Below are 23,223 nucleotides of genomic sequence, written 5' to 3'. Positions count from 1 at the left end.
GTCATCTGCAAAGATTTATTTACATAATCAATTGAGCGACTCTCTTAGAAAGCACATTCTTCCTAAATTAACACCAACATTTAGTACTCTATCAGTCCATTAAGGTTTTACTTTCCTCAAACTTCAACTACTTTCTCTGAACTTTTCTGTTAAGCATGTACGTGTACGCATATTAATTTATTACCCCAAGTTTAAATCAGGAAAATAGAATAGCATTAATCAAGATGCACTTAGGGAATCTTATGACTGGTTTAATATAATCCGTGATGTCAGTGCATGTGTGTATGCATGTACATGCACACACACAAGCACTTAATAAATTGAACATGTCTTTGGATATAAACAGTTTAACTTTCATAACCTGGAAGTTACATAGCCTCCATTCACCTTCAGCAAAAACAAGAACTTACAAAATGAGCCACACTTGCAGTGACAACACTGTGCCAGGGGATTTACAAATACTATCCCACTTCCCTCTGATGGTCCCGCACCACCTTCGTCCTCTCCTGCTGCTCCTTGCAAGTCTTTTATTTTTTTCCCCCTTTCCATCTCTTCTCCATGTTGCAGCCAGAGTAAACTTTTAAAAGAGGACAGAAAAATACACACCTGATCTTGTCAATCCCCTGCCACAAATCTTTTATGGACTCTTTTCACCCTCAGGCAAGTGTTTACACTCCTAACCACTGCACCCACCAGCTTCTCCTCCTAATCTTTTCACACACCTCTCTGCCCTCTCAGTCTCCATACTAGATCTCTAAAGCTCTTTATGGTTATTGAAAAGTCAGACGCTGTAACTCTCTCCTGGGTCTTCACTGTTCCCTCCTCCTAGAAGAACACTTACCCCTAGGCTGGCTAATTCTCTGAACTTTCCTCGTAGAGGTGAGAAGTTCTTATAAGATGCTCCTGTGACACCGAGAATGTTGCCTGTGATGGAACTTAACCACACTTTACCATAGTTGTTGATTTAACTCTCTAGGACTCTAGGTGAGTCCAAAAGGGAATATGCCTTTTTCATCACTCTTTCCCTTGCTTCAAAGTGCCCAAGCTATAGTCGGTACTTAATACATGCACGAACCACAGAACTATTAACCCTAGTTTAGAGCTGAAGACAAAGCGGCTGAGAGACACTGAACAAGACTATCTGTTGCCAATGTTCTCTCTCCCTTCCCAATTCCACAGTCACCTCTTCTTACCAGCAGTTATATGCAGGATCACCAGAATAAGATGAAAAGACAAGGAACAGAAGAAGGATGGAATTATATAAAACCTAGGCCTACAATAACTATAGTTAAGCATTATATTTAGTTTGGATTTCCCAGAAGTCAGGACAAAAAAGTTAAGGACAAAAGCCTCTGGGCTAAAAAGTTTTTGACTTTCTATCTGTAGAGATCCAAAAGAGGAGCCTGGAAGATGAAGAGTGTTGGAATTCTACTTCAGAATTGTAAGGTTCATTCATCTACTTAATTATTTAACAAGTATTTACTGACTTGCTTCAATTAACCAGGCATTGCTATAGGAGCTAGTTATATGGCAATTGACTGGAACTGGCAAAGTTCCTGCTCCCTAGAATTTACATTTCTAGAGGCAGGAGGGGCTTGAGGGTGGAACAGCAAGAAAAATAACAATAAACAAAACAACTTTAGATATGAGTAACTACGGTAAAGACAATACTAAAAAGGTAGGGTGATGTAATGGACAGTGGTGGTTGGGAACAGGGAGGTTATCTTATCTTATTTTCTGGGACGCTATTTTAGATTGGGCAACCTGGAAAGGTGGCTCTGAGAAAATGACGTTTGAGATGAGGGATGAATAAACACAAAGGATCTAGCCAAACAAGGGGCGGGGAGAGCTTTATAGGTAGAGGGGATCTCAAGGGCAAAGACCCTAAGGTGGGAAGAACCTAGGAATGTTCAAGAAACAGAAGTCCAAGGTGACTAGATGGGAGAAAGGGAGAGAATGCTTGAGGGGGAAAGTGGTACAAATGAGGTCAGAAGAGCAGAACTATTCCTGCTAAAAACTAGGCTTTTTAAGGGCAATGGGAAGACATTGGACTTTTTAAATATGCAATTAACAAGATCCAGTTATGTTTTATAAGATCATTCTGGTAGGGTGGTGGGGAGGGAGAACAGATTCCAAGAGGTTAGAATGCAAGTGGAAAGACAAGTTAGGACAGAGTGAGGCATGCCATCTAGGTTACTGCAAACAAAGTGGCCTTTTGAAACCTAACCTGTGATACTTAGAGGGGTCTCTGTAATCAACTGTTTAACTTCTTCAAAAGATAAAAATTCTATCTAAAGTACCATAATGGCGATTAATTATATGGCACTGGTTGCTACAATACTTTAGTAATTAGTTCTGACCTCCTATAAGTTCTGTGGGTGCCTAAACAGATTTCCAAAGAACAAGGGGTCAGATTATAGAAATATTCACATTATTTCAGTAATAATTTATTAAATATCCTAATAAAATTGATACTTCTTTTGACAAAGCACCTAACCAGAGAGTAGCATTAGGAGGTCACAGTTTATAATATGACATTATAAAAAGAAGACATGGCTAGTTCTAAGCTGTCTGTGTGACTCAAGAAAATCATTTAAATTCCTTGCAACTCAATTTCCTCACCAGCGTAGAACAGACATAACAAGGTCTGTCCTGCCCATCTCACAAGAGAGCTGTGAGAATGAATGGAGGATAAATGTGAAAGAATTCCAGTAATATAAAGCATTATACAAATGCAAGGTTGTGTATGAACTACAGTGACAGACCTGGGAGTATTTTTAGGGGTTCATTTAACATAATCTCATTTCACAGTTGTGAGAACTGATGTCTGAGAAGGTGAATTAGCATGGCATTGCTAACACTAGAATCCAGATCTTATGTTTATGTAATAGAAAAAAATTAATTTGAGTTTCCAAATTCTCTACAATATAAACTGTAGCATTAATATTTTTAAATAAGTATTCTGAAGAACACAAAAAGTACTAAAAGGGAAAAGTAACTTGGAACTCATTATTAATGATGTATGATGTTTATATATATCAAAAATAATGTAGGATTAATTTTAATCTCAATTCCAAATTACAGACACATAATTATGGTCACAAATTATGTGTCTTAAAACAGTGATTGCTCTCAGAAAAGCATGTAACTTTCATAATGCTAAGTGGTCAGGGTCTTTACATGTAAGGACAGAAGCAAGTCCCTTTACCTGGTATAACAAACAGGATTTGATGAAGAATAATGAGTTTGGGGCAACATGAAGAACCAAAGATAATTTGTAGCTTTAGGGCTTCAATATCTTAATAGATGCTAATGCCAAAGATGATGAGATGAGGAAAACTAGAGAATCATAGGTATTTGTGGCCTACTCGATAAGTTAGTTGGTTGGGTTTATTTTTTGGTGGTGGTTGGGAGAACACTCAGGAGTTATAGTTTGGCCATGTCAAATCTGAGTTGACAACATCTACATCAATATATCTAGTGGGTAATTGAATATATAGTCTTGACTTTTATTATAATCAACCAATGGATGTCTGGCTTGGGGGGCACAATTTTGTAAGACTTTTCACCTGCTCATTAAGTGTTTACATGTTAATACATATAAAAATAATAAATGATGATCAAGTTGATTATGATGATGAGGAAGAAAATATTTTGATTTATACTGTGATGGGATAAAGGTTCTTGAAATCAATAAACAGATGGGGCAACAAGAGATACAAGGTCCCATTTTCTCTCCCTTTTGATCTAAGCCATTAATATAAAAGTGTTAGATACACACTAGCAAAAAATTTAAAAAGTAGCCCCACAGGAATGTAAAATAGGAATTCATTTATATTTTAAAGTTAGCTTAAACATCCAGAATTTTGCTCACAGAATCTTTTAAAGAACTTGCAAAATACCTAGTACCCCCTCCAAATGTATAAAGCTAATAAAAGTTCAGTTGAACTAGATGTTTGTCATTTGACTTAATGTGCCTTTGCAAATAAAGCCTGTTCTTTAAATGCTTTCAGGATTAACAAACCTCCTAAGATAGAAATCTTCTTTCTTTTACATCTTAAGAAAACTCACTTAAATATCAGAATCAAGAAAAACTAAATAGTAACCAAGACACCAATAACAAACACATCCTGCAAATAAGACATAATCTGATTTCTTTTGTGTATCCTCTTCCCTTGAAGACCATGGTCTGACATCTGTTATTCTCTGATGCTTATAAACTAGGTATCTTCATATCAAACTAGATAGGACGCATATCTTCATATATGACCAAACAAGGCTTATTCTAATGTATTCTACCAACTATAGAAAACTGGGGAATAGGAAATTAAAAGTAAAGGAGGTGGAAATAATCTTAGGTCAATGCAGAGAGTAAATTAAGACGTCTTTATTCCAAAGTGAATAACTGATTTAAGTGGTGAAAGGAGGGGAAGGTGATGATAAATACACAACTGCCGAGAATTCTATATATTCCACTTAATTATGTTTCAAATCTGTGAGATATTCTGAAGTGAATGGAACAACAATAAAGATTTAATCACCTTTAATTCAGGAAAAGGGGGGTGGGGTGTCGACGTGAAGGGATACCTGACAAGTCAGGTACTGCATATCCCCACAAGGACACTGCTTTGCTAATCTTAGAGCAGATGACCTGCTCTATGTGTACATGTGGGTGGGTGTGGTGTGGGAGTGGGGGTGGGGGAGCAAGGATTAACAACATCCTTAATATTTTCAACCTAAATCCTCCCCAGGGTGGTTAGTCCCACCAGGTACCTTAAAAAAATCCTTGAAGTGTTCAATTTCACAAGTCCTAAGGGTTGCTCAGTGTTATTTGTGTAAGAAGCTTATTATATAAGTATCTCCCTAAAGTCAGTGAATGGTGAGACAAGAAAACATTTGCCTTACCTGAGAGCATGTTTAATTGATATGGTTAGTATATTATTGCGTTAGAAGAAGGCAGATACCTTTCTTGGTTGATTTGGGGTAAACAACTCTGAAAGAACAATGGCTTTTCTGACAGAAGTGCTAAGGGAATTAGGAGAAGGATCCAATAAAGCCAGATTTAGGAGCTGTTATACCACTTTTCAGTAAAGAAACTTTAGCCTAAAGTTGTTCACTTCTCTTAAATTTAAATATAGATGATTTCACTGAGAAACAGCCAACATAAAATATGTTGCACTTAGCATATAAGAATTTCAGTGTTAACACCTTTTTTGGCACAGCTTGTCAATTTTTATTGCATGCAAATTTGGGGGGGGGATGAACTCATGACTTAAAAATCTGGCAACTGCTTGAACTTCACTGTAAAGAAGCATCATTAAGAAGCTAGGAATGTGAGTCACTTAATATCAGGCTTCAGCTAAATTCTTAAGTGGTTACATAACACCACTAATTTTTAAGAACAAGAAAGATTTTTTTTTTTAAATGTCAGGCTTTAGGATTTCCTTTTTCTGTTTTTCATACTACAAAAATGTCATGTCTGACCCTACTATATTTTTTTTATTTATTTATTTATTTTTGAAGAATGAAACCTCTCTACATCTTCAGACAGATGTCCATTATTAATCTGGCTCTCCAAGATCATATCTTTCTTTAGGTTTGGAAACTCATCTTTCTATGATAAAGCTTCATGTTTACAAAATAAAGTAAAACATGAGGAATTCCACTGCAATAATTAAAATAGCACTAAAATCCTGGTTAGTTCACACAGTATCAAATAATTGAATTAAAAATTAAAAACCAAGCTTTAAATCCTAGAAGCTTCACACCATGCAGATAACATGTTCAAATGAATAACAAAAGTTTTCACTCAAGCTCAGACATTTTGACATGAAGTAAATACAAATTTTAAATTTTGGAAAATGAATAAAGAACATATATTTGAAAATTAATTTTAAAAATCGTTTGAACTTCTATATAAATACTTTCCCAAAATTAGCTGTAGTAAAATTAGAAAAACAAATACATAAGTTCTACGTTTATTATTAATCAAAGGCACACTTTTGTGAGAACAAGGGTCAGATACAACTAATATTAATTTGCTTAAGCTGTAAGAGCTTCTTTTCCCAGAATTTTAAAAAAGATGAGAAGAACCAGACAAAAGAAAATATTATCGTAACTTAATATATACAACACTGTGTTTAGAGCAACAAGAAAGCAAATAACCAAGTCCCTCTTACATGCTCAGCATTAAATTATCTTTCACAAAGCAGAGGCTTTTTTTTTTGACCGAAAAGCAGTATGTACAGTTAAGAGGTCTAGAACTCCCACATCCTGGCCTTTAAATTTTTCTTCTTATAAGAAAGCAGCATTTATGAGCCCCATAATGACTATTTTAAATCCCTTGAATCACATCACAATAGAAAAACCCTGTGTAGCATAATCTATAATGGCATATTTAAATATGACCCAAAATTCCATGCTTCTATAATCTATATTAAGTTATGAGCAAAATAAAGGCATTTGATCATTTCTCTAAGCAAAGGTTAACCAGAAAGGCCAACCTTAGGAAGAAATAGAATACATACCATGATATAGTCTCTTTCGTTAGAAAAGGCAAGAAGAACAGATTTAAATTAAGACTTGGTGTATAAAAGCTGAAAGCATAGAATTTGTATCCACATAATGAACTGATGTCTCCTCTAAAGACGTCAGATTGCTGTTCAGCTAAACTATCTAAAAATACCTCCTTGCAAACACACACACACACACACACGAAATGACTACAAAGACAGGTCTTACTAAGCAGCTCTACTTGCACAAAATCACTTAATAAGTGGGGAAAATTTTTAAAGTACTTAGGGAAAATTTAATGGGAATTTTTCATGGCAACTATGATCTTTTATGAGCTATTTTGAAAACCAGTTCCCATTTGTAAAAAGTAGTTAATGAAGGATCTTAAAGCAAATCATACTTGATCGAAGATGTCCAACAGAGACTCATGTTCTATGAACTTAAAACGAGATAAAGAAAGATAAATCTCTACATCACTGTCAACATTCTATTTAAAAACCAAGAAAAGGGAAATTTTCTGGCTAGAAAAGTGGGAATCAAACTCATGGATGCCACCGAATGCCAGACCCTGTCTGTGCCCCATACGTAATCCCCACAACCAACCTATGAAGTAGGCATCATTAACAGCACTTTATAGACTAGGAAAAAGGGTTCAGAACATTTAACTAATCTGCTTAAAGCCACACAGCTACTAAGAAGAGGTAGGGTGCCAACCCACAGACAAATGATTCTGGAGTATTATAATCTAGCATCAATAACTGACATTCACATAGGCTGTAGAGTCTGCAGATTCTGAAAACATTAACTTTTTACGTTTTTCTTATTTAAACCTCAAGTTTTTCATCAGTAACACAGGGAGATTCTCACTTCAGTCCTAGTATTATTTTGGTAATTAAAGAAAATAATATGTGTAAAGTACTCAGTAAAACAACTGTTAACTATGACTGTGATCATTAATAATCTTCAAAACAAGGTTGTGAGGGAGACCAGTACTGTCATCATGATCTCCACTGTGAAGTGAGAAAACAGAAACTTCAAGGAGTTACATGACTTGCCTAATAGTTGAGCAGCTAGTAAACATCAGAACAAGGACTCAAAGCAAGGTTCTTGTATATAAAGTATTTTATTGTTTAACTCTACAAAAACCTATAGTTCCTTCCTATTACTATGGGGAAAGGTTCACAGCTGAAATAGGTATTTTGCTTTTTTTTTTTATGTTATGTTAATCATCATACATTACATCATTAGTTTTTGATGTAGTGTTCCATGATTCATTGTTTGTGCATAACACCCAGTGCTCCATGCAGAACGTGCCCTCTTTAATACCCATCATCAGGCTGACCCATCCTCCCACCCCCCTCCCCTCTAGAACCCTCGGTTTGTTTCTCAGAGTCCATCGTCTCTCATGGTTCATCTCCCCCTCCAATTTCCTCCCCTTCATTCTTCCCGTCCTGCTATCTTTTTTTTTTTTTTTTTTTTTTTGCTTTAAATAGCCCTGTTAGATACTTGAAGATGATATGCAATGAGCACTGTTAGTGAGTTTTGCTACACTAGGACATTTCAGTATGCATCCTGCGTGCTCTCAGGTTCAGAGTAACACTTCAAAGCTACCCATTAAGTTTATTATAAACCAACTGAAGGCAATATCTTCTTTCTGCAGTATCTGTGGATAGCACTTAGGGGAAGGAACAAAACAGAGAAAAGAAGTAATGTGTATCCCATGGCTAACAGAGCCAGTACTTGATACACCTTGAGGGATGGTCTCTGACCCAGCCTACTACAATGCCCTCCCCACCATCCTACTTCACAAAGAATGGGGACTGAACCTAGGGCCACGAGCACTGCCAAGAAAAATCTTCTTAATTGCAAGAGAGTCCATAATCATCAGATCTCGGGTCACTGTTGTGGCCAGGCTAAAGTATATTTTAACACAGCTTTCTAAAAGGTAAGTACATTCCACAGTCCCAAAAATATGTGTTATAGGGAAGGAGGTTAAAGAAATGTCAACATTGTGACAAAGATGGATCTAACTATGATTCACTTATCTGTATTTTAAATGGCTAAGACAATGTTGCTAAATCTGTGTGGCTGAAAAAACCATCTCATCTGGCTAAATGCTAAAATTAGCTCCTTATAAATTACTTATCGCACTAGAAACAAATTAAGAGGGCAAGCATATCACCCAAACAATAAGTTGAAAAACAAAACAAAACAAAACAGCGTTCTTTTCTATATTCAAGTATAAAAATAAGGTAATGTGAAAGATCTCTGAAGAACCATACAGATGGGAAATCTCAGATATGTGTGGGGACCCGGAAAAGGTTGAATTAACAAAAGAAAACTTCCGTGTAAAGAGAGTAATTCTTCAATACAAAATTACACTCTTGTAACTCTAGCCACACTTAAAGGGGAATAAAATATATTTCTTTTATTTCCTTCAAGATCAAGGTAAAGTTACTCTATATTTTGTGGTAGGGATGGTAATTACTACATCACACATACGAAATCCCTTTGAAACTTACTAAGGAAAATCTTAACGTAGGGGGAGAAATATAACTGTTTTCAAATTTTCTGATGAGAATTATAATCCACAGGATACATAGAAAACAAGGAATTGGACCATCCTTGCAATAGTGTACTCGAAGCTAAGTTTAGTGCCCTCATGCAGCTTCCAAAAATAGATCTGCATGTATGTGTGTGCGCATGTGCGTGCATGCATGCACACATGTACAAGAAACGACTTCTACTGGCTCCACCATGTATTAGCTGTATCACTTTGGAAGTTATTTTATCTCTCTATGCCTTGATTTCTTTGTGTATAAAAGGAGGACAATATACTTACATGGTTATGAGGATTAAATGAGATGATATATGAACAGAGTTTTGAACATTGCCTAGAACATATGAAGCCTTCAATTTTAGCTAATGACATTATTACTGTTGCTTTTTTACTCTAATACTAAATTAGTGAACAGAAGATTGCTTGCTGAGTATGGAACTGCAGAGAAAGAAAAGTGAATCAATGTAAGGACATGTTATCTAAGCAAAGAGAAAACCTAACACAGTCTCATGACAGATTTAATTTTCCTTACCTCCTGGATAATGGACAATAAACAGCCACCTTTAAAAACATAGGAACTGTGCTTATTATGGGCCATGCATTACCCTAGGCACTTTATAGTTTTACCTCGTTTAATCTCCACACAACCATATCTCCATTTTACAAATGGAGTCCACGTAATAGGGAAGCTAAATAAATTAGCTAGGCTCACATAGCTAGTGGTGAAGCCAGAATGTAAGTCCAAGTTCCTGGCCCTAGAGCCCTCCTCTGCCCACTAGGCTACAGTTTTTCCTAATCCATTCTCTCTGTGTAACTTTCTTCACAAAGGTTACAACTGGTCAGATTACAGTTTTATTATTTCATGTACAAACTACTTCCTAAATTGGGTTATTTTTACAGATAAAAAGTGAAACTACTCCTGGAACTTAAGTAAGATTCCCCCTCTCCCATTCACTGCTAAGTTCTAAGAGCTCCTATAGATCCCTAGGGTAGTTTTTTAAAATATATTTCAGTATTCAGTTTCCTTTAGGTAGAAAAGATAGCTTCATATAAATTACAAGATTACAGCATAGAAACCAATATGGGAGCAGGGCATCTTCAACCTCATTTCATCTTGGGCTTCTAGTTCTTCTATCGGATGACTCTGATCTGCTGCTTAAAACCTCCAAAATCTGTCTGCCTGAAATGCCCTTATATTCCTTACATCTACTTATATCCACCAGGTGGGCTCCAGCTGCCCCCTGTATATTCCTCCACTAGGCCCCATACATAACACTAATACACATGTCAGCAGGTGTCTCTCCTGCTACTCTTCTGTGAGCAACTCTTGAGACAGAAGTGAAGTCTTATTCACAAAAAATCAAGACCAAATATAGAATACATTTTCCTGAAACCAGCGATTTTGTATGTCTAGTTCCACAACTATATGTGCACTATTATTGTAATATACAAGTGTTATTAAACAAAATTATATTAAGTAGTATACTAATATCATTATTTCACTGATTCTAAGATACACAGTTTATTTTTTTATTTTAACATCTTTGAAATTGGGATCCATCTAAAAATCAATGAAAAAAAATACTGGGTTATTTATTTAAAGCAAGATGAATCGTCAATCGTGTCTTAAATTTGATAAAAAATTATATTTTCATTAAAATACAAATTTTTAAAGAAAATAATGTTAGGGAATTCTTGATCCATCCCCCCTGCTTACCTAATATAATTAGAAGAAATGATTAGTTAGCTATGTCCAGATCGATAGAAATGGTTTGTCTACTAGCTACCCTCAAGAAAGACTTAAAACAAAGCCCATACTTCAGGTGGTACCCTGGCCACATCACACTTTTCACTATATTCTACCATTAATGGCTTTCTAATTAACACCTGAATCCACAGCATTGGGCCAAAACTCTTTGAGCTGCCATTCAGAGGGTTTTACAGTCTGAGCCCTCTCTCATCAACGTGTGTACCTCTGGCTGACCCTCCACCTCGGCCGAGCTGATCTATACTCACTGTTCCTTGACTGTGCATGAACACTTTTGATTCAGTGCTTTAGCTCATTCTGTTTGCCTTGCAAACATTCCTCCCATTTCCTTTTTCTTCACATCTTGCTTATCTCTTGCCCTTATTTGTGGCACAGCTCAGGTCCTATTTCCGTCTTTGTAGACTACTCAAATTATACGTGACATTCCTGCTTGTGCACTCCTATGTATTTTTTGTCAATACTGCTCACCCAAGCATTTAAATATATGCAACCAGCTGCAAAATTTTCAAACCATATTTTTCAATCTCTTTGATAGAAATCTGGATAAAAGAAAACATTAAATGTTTTATTTTGACATTTTATTCAGTTAACACTGAAAACACTTCTATTATTTGAGAACTACAATCTATATTCTCTTCTTCTATTCTAAGAGAGAGCTTAAGTGGTCTTGCTCTAAGAAAAAAACTGAGAGATATTTAAGTTATTCATATCTCTTTTTCTAGAGCAAAAGTAAGCTTTCATTTAATATCACTACTGTCAACTTTTGTGATGTTTTTCTTCAAAACACAGGCTTTAAATCTTATTTATAGCAAGTTGTTAATTTTTTTCAGGGGGACAATAAGCAAACAGGATAAAGAAGGGTAAAGAAATCTGGGAATATGCCCAACTAAAAGGAACACAAAAGGTTTCAGCGATAAAAGACATGATACACAGTCGAAAGGGAAGAGGACAGGACTGCCTTCACAGGTGTTTATATATTTTCTTTAGCTAAGCCATTTGAAAGCTCACTTCTTTTTTCTTTTGACATTTTAATATTGACTTCCAATATCTTAAATTTTTTCATAAACTTCAAGAAAAGCACAATGATATGAATACAGTAAGCTTTATTAAAATCACATTTTGCATTTTTTCTCTTCCATATTTGGGATGGAATTCGAACACTAACTAAAGAAGCTCTAAGTAAATGACTTTCCCTCAAAAGGTAAAATACTATATATAATACATACTACATTACATATCAATATTTAATATATGGCAAACTTTGAAACTATAAAGTAGACAAAGCAGCTTAGGATAGAAGCTTCATACTAGTTACAGTGTGTCTCTTAAATCAGTTGTCCTTAAATATATTTTCTACATATATTTTTGGGGGGGGAGGAAAATCTAGAACAAATGCTATTACCAGATTTTATTCTATGGTATAATACGAATATGTCTGTAATAAGATACGTATTAAAATGTTACCAATGGTTTTGTCTGACTAGTAATACTCTGATTCTTTTTCTGTCCTTGTCTTCACCTGTTTTCTCTTCAATGAACATATAAGTTATGTATTTTTTAAATTATAAATTATGCACAAAACTAGTAATGCAGACAAGCCACAGGTTAAACTGCCACCTGAATAACCATAACACAAAGCAAACAAGCACCAAAAATTAGTTTACCTATTCAGGCAGTATCCCTTCTAAAATAATTTTAAATTATTTTTATATTTAGGTAAATGTTATCTCTAAAGTAGTATAATTTTGACATTTGATTGTTTCTACAAATGGAATTCAAACAAGAAATAGGAAACTTTATACATTAATATAATACAAATATAAAATGCCTATTTTTAATTGCCACTTAATATGAAGAAAAGTGTATTTTAAGAAAACAGGTAAGTATGAGATTAATCAACCTTAAAGAAAAAGTTAATTTCAGCCTTCACATCTCAATCACTAGAAACCTAGGTTGTAAATTGTACTCATCATTCAACTTCTGCCAACCTCCCCTGGCTCTCCCTTGCCCAGCCACTACAGGCCCAGTGAACCTCCTAAATCCTTATTGATAACTCCAAGCAATCTTCTTTGTCACTAATAGTAAAAGTGCTATGCACGTCTCAGTTCCATAAAACCCAGAAAGACTATATGTCACAATATCCCCACTTAACTCCAAATTTTTCCTGATTATTGAGAGAGGAAAAAAAAAAAAAAAAAAAGAGTGCTTTCATTTATTCAAAATCACTCAGAGAGTAAAAATGTCTAGTTGAACCCATTCTGTTTCTCTAGGAGAACAGAGACAATCAAGATTACAACTCTATAGCTTTTTTTACAGCCATGTTTGTCTCTGTTTATTATGAAAGGCATGAAGTTGTGTACTAGCACTTAAACTTAGTGAAAAGTTGACCTACAGGAAATAATTCATTATTAAGGTGCTCCCATCATGATCTGTATTTTTAAGTTCTCTAATTAAAATTAGCCTTTACCAATAAAATAAACTATGCAGAATATTAAATTCTAGCTTTTTCTATGTACCTAAATTAGAAACGAGATTATGGGCTATTTTTAATTATTTTACACAAACACATATGCATGAAGTACACTCATTATATATATAATGCATATATATATGAATGAAATGAAATGAAATAGGGGTATTTCATTTTATAATCAACCCAAGTCAATATATAAGCCAATCATGTATTTCTCTAGAGTTCACAAAAACAGAATATATACTTTAGTCTGAAAGGTGTTTTCAGACTATCACTTTATCAATCAACAAATGTAAGGTTAATCCATAACTAAGACACCTCTGAGAACAGCCTTTATAATGCACATGCAGTGTGATCTGGTGTACTGATATGGAATGAAGAGATTTGAAGTGCACAGGGGAGTATTTATATAGTGACTTAACATACAAAAGAACATAGAGAAGGGGTTGACTGGTAAGTTATGCAGATACGACACATATCTTAGACTGTACAATTAAGATCAATCATGTATCATATACACACACTAAGTATATATGAGAGAGAATACAACATAACTAACATAAAAGGCCTATGCTACAGGTTCAATTAAGAAGAAGAAATGGCAGAGGTTGACAACTGACTAGTTCTAGGTGGCAAGGTGGTCTGCTTCTCCCTCTGACCCTCCTCCCTCTCATGCTCTCTGTCTCAAATAAATAAATAAAATCTTTAAAAAAACAAACAAATAAATAAATAAAACTCACTTCTTTAAAAAAAAAAAAGAAGAAGAAGAAGAAGAAGAAGACATGGCAGAGATTGACAACTGACTAGTTCTAGGTGGCAAGGTGTTTCTCTACTAACAGAAAGGGCAAGGGCAGGGACCGAGAACTTAAGAGGACTACCTGTATGATGCACAACGCTTTTGTGAGTGTATTCTGCTACATCATTTCTTTATGTGCTTTGGAGTACCAATGTATATTTATGTTCTCCTATATGCTTTTGTACATGTTCCTTATCTGTGTTCCATAAAATGGGCACAGTATTTAACCAGTCCTCTGTAACTTCTATGTCAGTACTAATAGCACTTGCATTTTAATACTGTAAATGGAAATAATCACAAGCATATGTCAGGTCTTCAAAAATAAATTTCATTTCTTAATGATGAAGAAAAATAAGGAGGTCAGAGAGAGTAAAGATCTTAGAACAAGGAAATTAACAGGGATTTGAAGGACACATTTACAAACTTTCCTTTAAAACACACACACAGGGGCGCTTGGGTGGCTCAGTCGTTAAGCGTCTGCCTTCAGCTCGGGTCATGATCCCGGGGTCCTGGGATCGAGCCCCGCATCGGGCTCCCTGCTCATGCGGGAAGTCTGCTTCTCCCTCTCCCACTCCCCCTGCTTGTGTTCCCTCTCTCGCTGTCTCTCTCTCTCTCTCTCAAAAAATAAATAAAAATCTTTAAAAAAAAAAAAAACCACACACACACACACACACACACCCAGGTGTATCTCTATATACATCCAGACACTCATGTTCTTTTGTTTTTAAAACCTCTTTTTTTAAAAAAAGTTCATAACCAAACCACAATCCAAATAAAATATGTGGATAATGATAAAATGGTCATTTGATCTAAATAGGTGAAGTTTTCCAAGGTTTACAAAAGACTGCCAAAGACGTGATGGTACTAAATTATTCTTTTTCTTTTTACTAAGTACATAAAGTAAGCATTAAAATGTACTTCATTAGGGATTTAAATTAAATAAAAATAATTTTATGTGGCTATTACTAAACATAGGAAAATGAAGAAAACTGCACAATTACTCTGGAGGGATTCTTAAACAGATTACCTGAATAAAATATTTTAAGAGTGTTGTCAGACCTAAAATCAAGGAAATGGACTGAAGAAATTTCAGGTTATATTTCAGGGATATTTATAGCTACATGACCAAATTTACAGAGCATTTATTTTGGTGCAAATTAAGTATCAGTACTTCAAACATATAAAATATGATATTTTAAATCAGAAGGGAAAACTACAATTAGTGATCTTACTATGGTTAAACAGTTAAAGGAGAAGAAATAATTGAGCTTCTAATGATGCATTTTAAACATTCTCTTCTTTTTTTTTTAAGTTGATCATTCTCTTTTCACTAATCTTAATTGATTTACTTTTTATACAGTCTATTTTTAAATGGACCATTATTAAATTATTAAACAATATTTAAAAGCAAGGATGGGAAGTATGGTTCTTCTCTTGACTAAAAGTAAGGATTTTTCTTTAATATATTCCACAATGAGACAGAGCTTTTTTCAATATCACACATATAAGTAGTGCTTGCAATACACTGCAAGTTTCTAAAATAGATTTCTTCACTTCTAACAGGGTAAAAAGATCTATTATTTGTTGCTAGGGTTTCTTGGCCCAAATCCAAGACAAGATGACCTTGTCCTTGAATAAAACAATAGGATATTGCTTCCTCTCAGGCCTCTTTGCTAGCTAGCACAGTGAAAAACCTTCCCAAGAGATGAGTTTATTTCATCTTAGGAAATATATCTGTTATAATAGATGAAAAAAAGATCAGATAAAGAAAAGGTGGAATCTTAACCCAAAAGACGCATAAACTAACATTCATAATTAATCTTAATGCTATTTTCTACATTGCTAAGGAAAATGTATCAAATTATATTAAAGAGATACTCTACTCAGTGTTTACAGACAAGGTCAAATTGTCATGGTAGGAAAAAAGTAATTTCTTAAAAATTGAGTTTTCTTAAATCTATTTTAGTTAAAGATAGAGGGGGTGCTTTGGGAGGTGGAGATGAAGAGGAGGTCACACTCCTTTGCTGGATCTTCAAATTATAGTCATTATTTGTCAGGTATCCTAATATCTTCCTCTCCATCACCTGTATTGACCTACTCTCTAATATAATCCATTCTAACAGTGATGATCTCATTGATTTTCCTAACCTTCTGATCCCTCATATGCTTCTATATCTTCCTGCCTCGGACCCTCACCTGTTATTCTTCCTTCTCTATACTGTACTTTTAACAGTTAACAATTCCGAATTGCAACTACATCCTTAATACATGGTATAAGGAAGGTGAAGAATTAATTCAAGATATGATCTCTCATCTAACTGTAAATAAACCAATTTACAAGCACTGGTTAGAAGAATAAATAAAATTAAGCATTACATATTAGGTGCCACTAAATCATTACTCAGAAAAAGCAGAGATGAATATGAAGAGACAAGGAGCAAGTGAAAGTCAAGCAAAGAGCATTGCATTCTGAGAAACAGGAAAAGAAAATGAATCTGAAGGGTCTGTAATCAGATCATCTTGTCCTAAACAAAAAAGTCCTAACTGGGGGGGAAATATGTTCATAAGGAAGAGAAGGTAGATTATAGAGGGCTTCAGTGATCAACAGGAATTTAGATGTATGGTTAAGCTACATTATACCCTTCTTGGTTAGGGCTAATGAAATAATGAAATTTATATTTATGGCTACAAAGGAACCATGACCAGTATGGACTTCTGAGAGGTGATCATGAATTCAAGTTGGCTTCCATGATAGATGCAGATTTCATTAAAGCACAAACAGGGTAGAAGAAACAGCAAGACTCAGTGCTTCCAATGAAGCACAAGTGGCCAAGGTCAGGCTGTCACAAGTTACAAAGGGAACAGCAGAAGTTGAGGCATGAAGGTTATGTTTACAGAGTCAAGCAGCAAAAATAAAAAGGTATGTGTGTGATAAGGCCAAACACAGAAAAGCAGAAAGAGGAAGAAACTGAGCTAAATTCCATCTATTCCTGATCATCCCAACTCAAGTCTCAAGATAACATCAAAATTGCACAAAGCAATAAGTAGCTTTATAAAACTACTTTTATGAAAGTTTTGTACAATAATTTTGATCATGGCATTGTTGCTTTTTTATGTTGACAGTGCTTGGAATGTCACAAACACCAGGAAAAAGAGTAGCAGGAGAAAAGCAAGCATTTTTTTCAAGTTATGTATTCCACTGATTAATACCAGCTCTCATAATGATGCAGTCTACACACCTAATGTACTCCAAATTTGGCTCCATAAGGAGAAGTAGTATAGGTTTGTGGTTAAAGCAGGGCCGTGAAACCAGACAAACCTGGCCCATGATGGCTCCACCACTTACTAGATGTTGGAAAAGTTTATTTTTGTCCTGCTAAGCCTCAGTTTCATTACCTCTAAAACGGTGACGATACACCTTTCTTTAATGGGTTGTTGTAATAATTAAGTCAGATAATATACAGTCCCTGTCATACAATAAGTGCTCAATAAACAACAGCTATTATGATTTATTCCAAGCATTTAAGTAAAGCGTTTTCTTATGTACACCACTTTTTAAAATTATTACTCAATCATGACTGAGGTTTTATCTACTGTAAGTACAGCCCACTACTTATACCAGTAATTTTTAGAAAAAATGCACAACTGGAAAAGGGGTTACAGTATCAAGTTGACTTATTTTAAGTAATTCATTTAAAAATCTGCAACGATTCAAAGTTATCGTATAGCGCGGAATTTTTAAAAGAATGCTCAAGGAAGGGCGCCTGGGTGGCTCAGTCGGTTAAGCGACTGCCTTCGGCTCAGGAGTCCCGGGATCGAGTCCCACATCGGGCTCCCTGCTCAGCAGGGAGTCTGCTTCTCCCTCTGGCCCTCCCCCTCTCATGTGCTCTCTCTCTCTCTCTCTCTCTCAAATAAATAAATAAAATCTTAAAAAAAAAAAAAAAAAAAAAGAATGCTCAAGGAACACCCTTCCCGTTAGATAACCCGAGGCAGGCAAAAGGGGGAGAGGCAGGTTAAAAAACAGTTGGTAAACAGAGTAATGATGCCTTTAATGCCACCATAAGGCTTTCCCCAACTTACTGAGCTTTTAAAACTTTTTTCATGAAGTATCTATTCGCAGTCTGTTCAACTAGTGCTCAACAGTAGTCTTTTGGAAAAGCAATTTTATCACACATTTTTAAAATGTATCTTATTTTCAAAATTCACAAAACCAGAAGATCCCTCTGAAGACTAACTGAAGGCACTAGACGACTGTAAGGATACAGCCCAGTGCCGGCTACACTGTCGGTGACACAACAGGTATTCATCTCAGTGTTATCAACCGACTATCTAGAACTGGGACAGGGAGGAGATGTAATAAAATATATGAAATTTACTAGTTGAGAGGGTTGAGACTTCATTAATCCAAAAATACAATTAAACGACAAATTCAACAGTACTTATTGTGCATCTACTATGTGCCAGGAACTGAGATATGCGCTGAGTTAGCCAGAAATAGAGAATAAAAGCCCATAAGATCTGAAAAATCCTGACAAAGCAGAATAAGTGAGTTTACTACTGGTGCCCAATCACAGCTCTTTTAAAAGCGCCCAATTTAACATTTTTGCTTTTTAGTTTCTCACTGCCTTCTATTGTCAAAGAAGCGAAGCCACTTAAAGAGCCGCAACCCTAAGAAGATGTGGTGTATACGTATACAATGGAATATTATGCAGCCATCAAAAGGAATGAAATCTTGCCATTTGCAACAACGTGGATAGAACTGGAGGGTGTTATGCTGAGCGAAATAAGTCAATCAGAGAAAGACACGTATCATATGACCTCACTGATATGAGGAATTCTTAATCTCAGGAAACAAACAGAGTTGCTGGAGTGGTGGGGGGTGGGAGGGATGGGGTGGCTGGGTGATAGACATTGGGGAGGGTATGTGCTATGGTGAGCGCTGTGAGTTGTGTAAGACTGATCAATCACAGACCTGTACCTCTGAAACAAATAATATATGTTTTTTTAAAAAAAAAGATAGTAGGAAGGGAAAAATGAAGGGGGGGAAATCAGAGGGGGAGATGAACCATGAGAGAATATGGACTCTGAGAAACAAACTGAGGGCCCTGGAGGGGAGGGGTTGGGGGGATGGGTTAGCCTGGTGATGCGTATTAAAGAGGGCACGTTCTGCATGGAGCACTGGGTGTTATATGCAAACAATGAACCATGGAACACTACATCAAAAACTAATGATGTAATGCATGGTAATTAACATAATAAGAAAAAAAAAGCTGCAACTTTTGTAGAAGCAAAAACGGAAGTATATATGAATTTACTAGACTTTTCTCATTTAAAATGAGCTCTGACATTATTCTCATAAAGCCTCATAGGTCAAAAGAGGGGCATTCTCACTCATTTTTGCTCAACAGTTTACTGAGTCACCTGTTATGTGAGAGCCAGAGTAATTATTCTCCTATTCAACTCCTCATAAATCATTAAAATCTTAAAGGTCTGCTCATTACACAGCAAAGCCTAGATAACCAAAAAACTCATAGCAAGATCTTGACACCATAGGCTACCAGCTCTGCTGCACATGATGATCTACGATAGCCAGTTCTAGGATTCCAACTTGTAAAAGTATCATGGGAAATACCACTCACATGTTTTTTAGAAATTGCTTGGTTCAAGGCTATTTTATGGCTGCAGTGACTTTTGTCATAGTGTTACCCTAAATTTCAGTAAAATATATACATAAAACACTTGTCAGGAAACAAACATGCTTACAGAATATTACAGAATAGTATACTAGGTGCTGCAGCTTACCCACTATTTGGTGTTATCCGTCCCAAGTGATCTTGTTGTCATAAATCTAGTAATACTCCACCCACCGCCACCACCAGTAAATAATTTTAACAATTTTCCTGTTCACTAAAATGATATTATTAATTTAAATACCCCCTCTCTCCATTTTGAGAAAGGTTATATGAAAAAGGTAGACAAGGAACCTGTAGTTTAAACTTTCCTTCGAAGGTTCCTCAAGTAGTCTTAAGTAATATTCTCATTTTCACCTGGAGGGACCATGACTACAGAGGAGCTTAATTTCTAAGGCCCTGTTAAGAAAATCAAACTACAGTAGAACTTTTCTGTAACAACCTTTCCTATTAGTGAAATTAAGTATAAAGCTGGTTTTTTCCTGGATCTGGCCCAAAGAGATCTAATTTGTGAGGTACAATTAGGATCTCATTAGGAAGGGCTGGGCTCTAAGCACAGCATCATAACATGTTTCCACCACAGATACTGCCCTAAGAGCACCCTGTGGTTCACTGGAAAAAGTGAGATGGTACCTTCAGAGTCACTTCCTCAACGAAAATCTCTTGGATTTAATTTACAATTTTGTTCATAAGGATGAGCAAAACCAAACTATACCCATAAACCTAAGCATCTAAATATTCTAAATTCATGGCCGCCTCTCTATAAATTTTCAAAGCCTTAGCGATCTATCTCCATTTTTGCAGTTTAACATATTATCCTTTTTAGAATACATAAAAGATAATTCCTACACCCTAATAGAATACTTTCTATATGCTAGGGTGTAAAAATAGGCAATTCAAAAATACTTTAGACTACTCTATAAGCCGCCTAAATTTATACATTTTCATTTGGGGAATTTAAAAAATAGAGAGAGAGAGAGAGAGAGAGAGATAAAAATATGACTTCGTGTGATGGCAGAAAACTTCCAACACGGTGACATAAAAGTAGCACTCTGAGAACTCCCATTCCTGAAACAGGAGGCTCAGACTTGGTGTTAACCATAGAAAAGTGTTTCCCACAAACAGCAGTAGCTGCCTGTGGGATTTCAGCGTGACAAATGCATAGCTGACTCATGGGATCAATTATAAAGAAGCAATACTTGTGGCATTAAGAAAATTATTCTGTTTTTATCACCTATTAATGCATGTTAAGAAGTCAGATGAGTCCCACTGACTAAACGTTTTATTACCAAATCAATACCCAGAGCTCTCCCTCCCTCCCTCAAACCTACATGTGAATTCCTTACCACAGACGCCTGCTCCCAATAATCCTTTTCGTGATCTCTCATTAAATTCAACTATAAAAAACATTTTTAAAAAAACTCTCTGAGTCTTAAAGCTGAATTGTCTAGTTCTCATTTCTGATGACAGAAATTTAAGGCAATATTTTGTCTTAAATGAATTGTTGATCTTATTTAAAATTTTTAAAAATTACAACAAAATTGGAAGCACGAGCCAGTCGTAACTTACCCTCCCTCCTCCAAGCACACTATGTCACACCCTCTAAAAAACCTGTTTTCCCTGAACAGAAGCAGCAATAGTTCCCATTTTAAAGCAATTCTCTCTGACGTGCTTTTGAAGCGCAAGCAGCATTTGCGATACTTACTGAATGTTTCTCCTGCTGGCCCATAACTCCATGGTTAGCTGGGATTGCTAGTGGTTTCATAATGAAGAAACATATGCTGAACTGAATTTACACATCATGTACCAATCTCTCATGGATGGCAAGTCACCCTCTACAGCATTAAATTAAAAAAGAAAAAGGAAAAAAAAAAAAAAAAAAGAGAGGAGGAAACCAAGCTGCAGCTGAAAGTGTCACTACTGGTGAGCTTAAAAAACCCCTCACACTTGTAGACCAGAAAAGGAATCCGAACAACGGTGTTCGGCTCCATTTTTATAACACTGAAACTCTAACCATCTTAGGCTATGACAAGACAGAGGAAACCTTATACAGCTCTCAGTCTTCCAAGAGAACAAGATCATTTCTGAGATTGAAGAGCAAGAGGCAAAAGAAAAGAAGAAAAAAAAAAGCTAAAATGGCTGACTGCACACAGACTCCCCTCAAAAAGGCTTAATACAGAATTATATTAGTCAGGGTGGTATAAGAACCAGTCTCTAGCATTCAGCCAAGCATTGTTAATACTCTTGTTTCATTTGCAATCACACATACGGACCCCTCCAACCAAGAAAAAAAGAAAAAAGGAAAAGAAAGAAAGAAAAAAATCAGGGCAGAGCATGTGAATCAGGACCTCCTCCCTAGCTGCTAATGATGCTGACAGAGTGGTGACCAGTGATCTCTGTCCCACTCCACTAACCAAGTTTGCACAATTAATCTTAGCAGCATGACACTGATGGACATTTAATTTAATGATGTCTGTCCCTCACAGTCAACACAAGCATGACTGCTAGCAAGAGAGTCACTAACAGAAACACAACACATGCACACACACAATCTCGAGAATCATGAGTCTGAATGCAATACACCAATATAATTACATTATTGTGCTTACTTTGGAGGACCATGGCTGCAGGCAGTTGGCATAGCAACGCACAAGGAAAGCCATTTCCTGGGTAGAGAGAAAGCTTCCTTTTCTAAATAAAAAATTCCTCTTAGGGAACAAACGGCATTGCTGCTTCCTGCAGAAAGCAAGACACTGTAGTCTGTCTCTTAACCTGCAAGGCTCACACTCAATGCAGTTCTAGTGATGTAAGTGGATTTCTCTCTCACCCTCCCTCTCTCTACATACACTGAGATATTCAGCTCAAATGGTACACACATTCCTTAAGACTCGCCCCCTCCTCTACTTAACCATTTCACTCATTAAGGTAGCGATGGACAATTCAGATAAAGTAACAAGCTCTTGCCTGTATTATATCAGCGGCTGTAGGTTAAGCAAGTCTCAGAGGGATGGAATCCATTGATTGCTGACTCCAAATAATATCACTGAAGACAGGGTGGGAAAACGGAGCAAGGACTTACTTGAACAGCTTTGAACTAAAACCAATCTGAAGATAAGAGAATGGATGTGACCTCTTCCCCACCCTCAAACATTACTGTGCTACAGGAAGCAAGTATCTATCAAAAATTTACAAAATGCACATTTAACAGTTTTATATAAATTTAGATGTGATTTTCACAAACACCCATACACACACACACACGCATGCACGCACACAGCACATTGCAAATAATAACAAAATAAACACACTCACAATTTAAAAAAAAATCAAACTTTTAGAGGTAGAGAGTTTAAATTTAATGAGGATATGTTATTCTACCATAAACTCTTAATTTCATCTGGATTAGCAGGTTATTTGAAAGAC

General features: G+C 35.9%; 1 protein-coding gene across 17 annotated transcripts in view; it reads right to left on the bottom strand.

Moving 5' to 3' along the window:
• RAPGEF2 (Rap guanine nucleotide exchange factor 2) overlaps positions 1-23,223 on the bottom strand; it is a 237,474-nt gene that overhangs the window by 65,648 nt on the left and 148,603 nt on the right. The window contains exon 1 of one of the 17 annotated variants that reach the window (XM_045880219.3): positions 21,506-21,691. The exons of 14 other annotated variants lie outside the window; for them this stretch is intronic. In XM_045880219.3, the coding sequence (XP_045736175.1) occupies positions 21,506-21,565 (60 nt within the window). In that variant the 5' untranslated portion in view covers positions 21,566-21,691. Of the gene's footprint in view, positions 1-21,505; positions 21,692-23,223 lie in introns of those variants that run through there. 2 more of the 17 variants (XM_045880220.3, XM_045880221.3) reach the window with 2 other exon arrangements.

This window comes from Mirounga angustirostris, unplaced genomic scaffold (assembly GCF_029215605.1).
Source record: "Mirounga angustirostris isolate CCGP_5_RB_7025 unplaced genomic scaffold, mMirAng1.0.hap1 SCAF_2, whole genome shotgun sequence".
In the NCBI taxonomy this organism is placed as follows: Eukaryota; Metazoa; Chordata; class Mammalia; order Carnivora; family Phocidae; genus Mirounga; species Mirounga angustirostris.
Note: the sequence above shows the minus strand (reverse complement) of the source record. Positions and strands in the feature narration are given on the sequence as shown.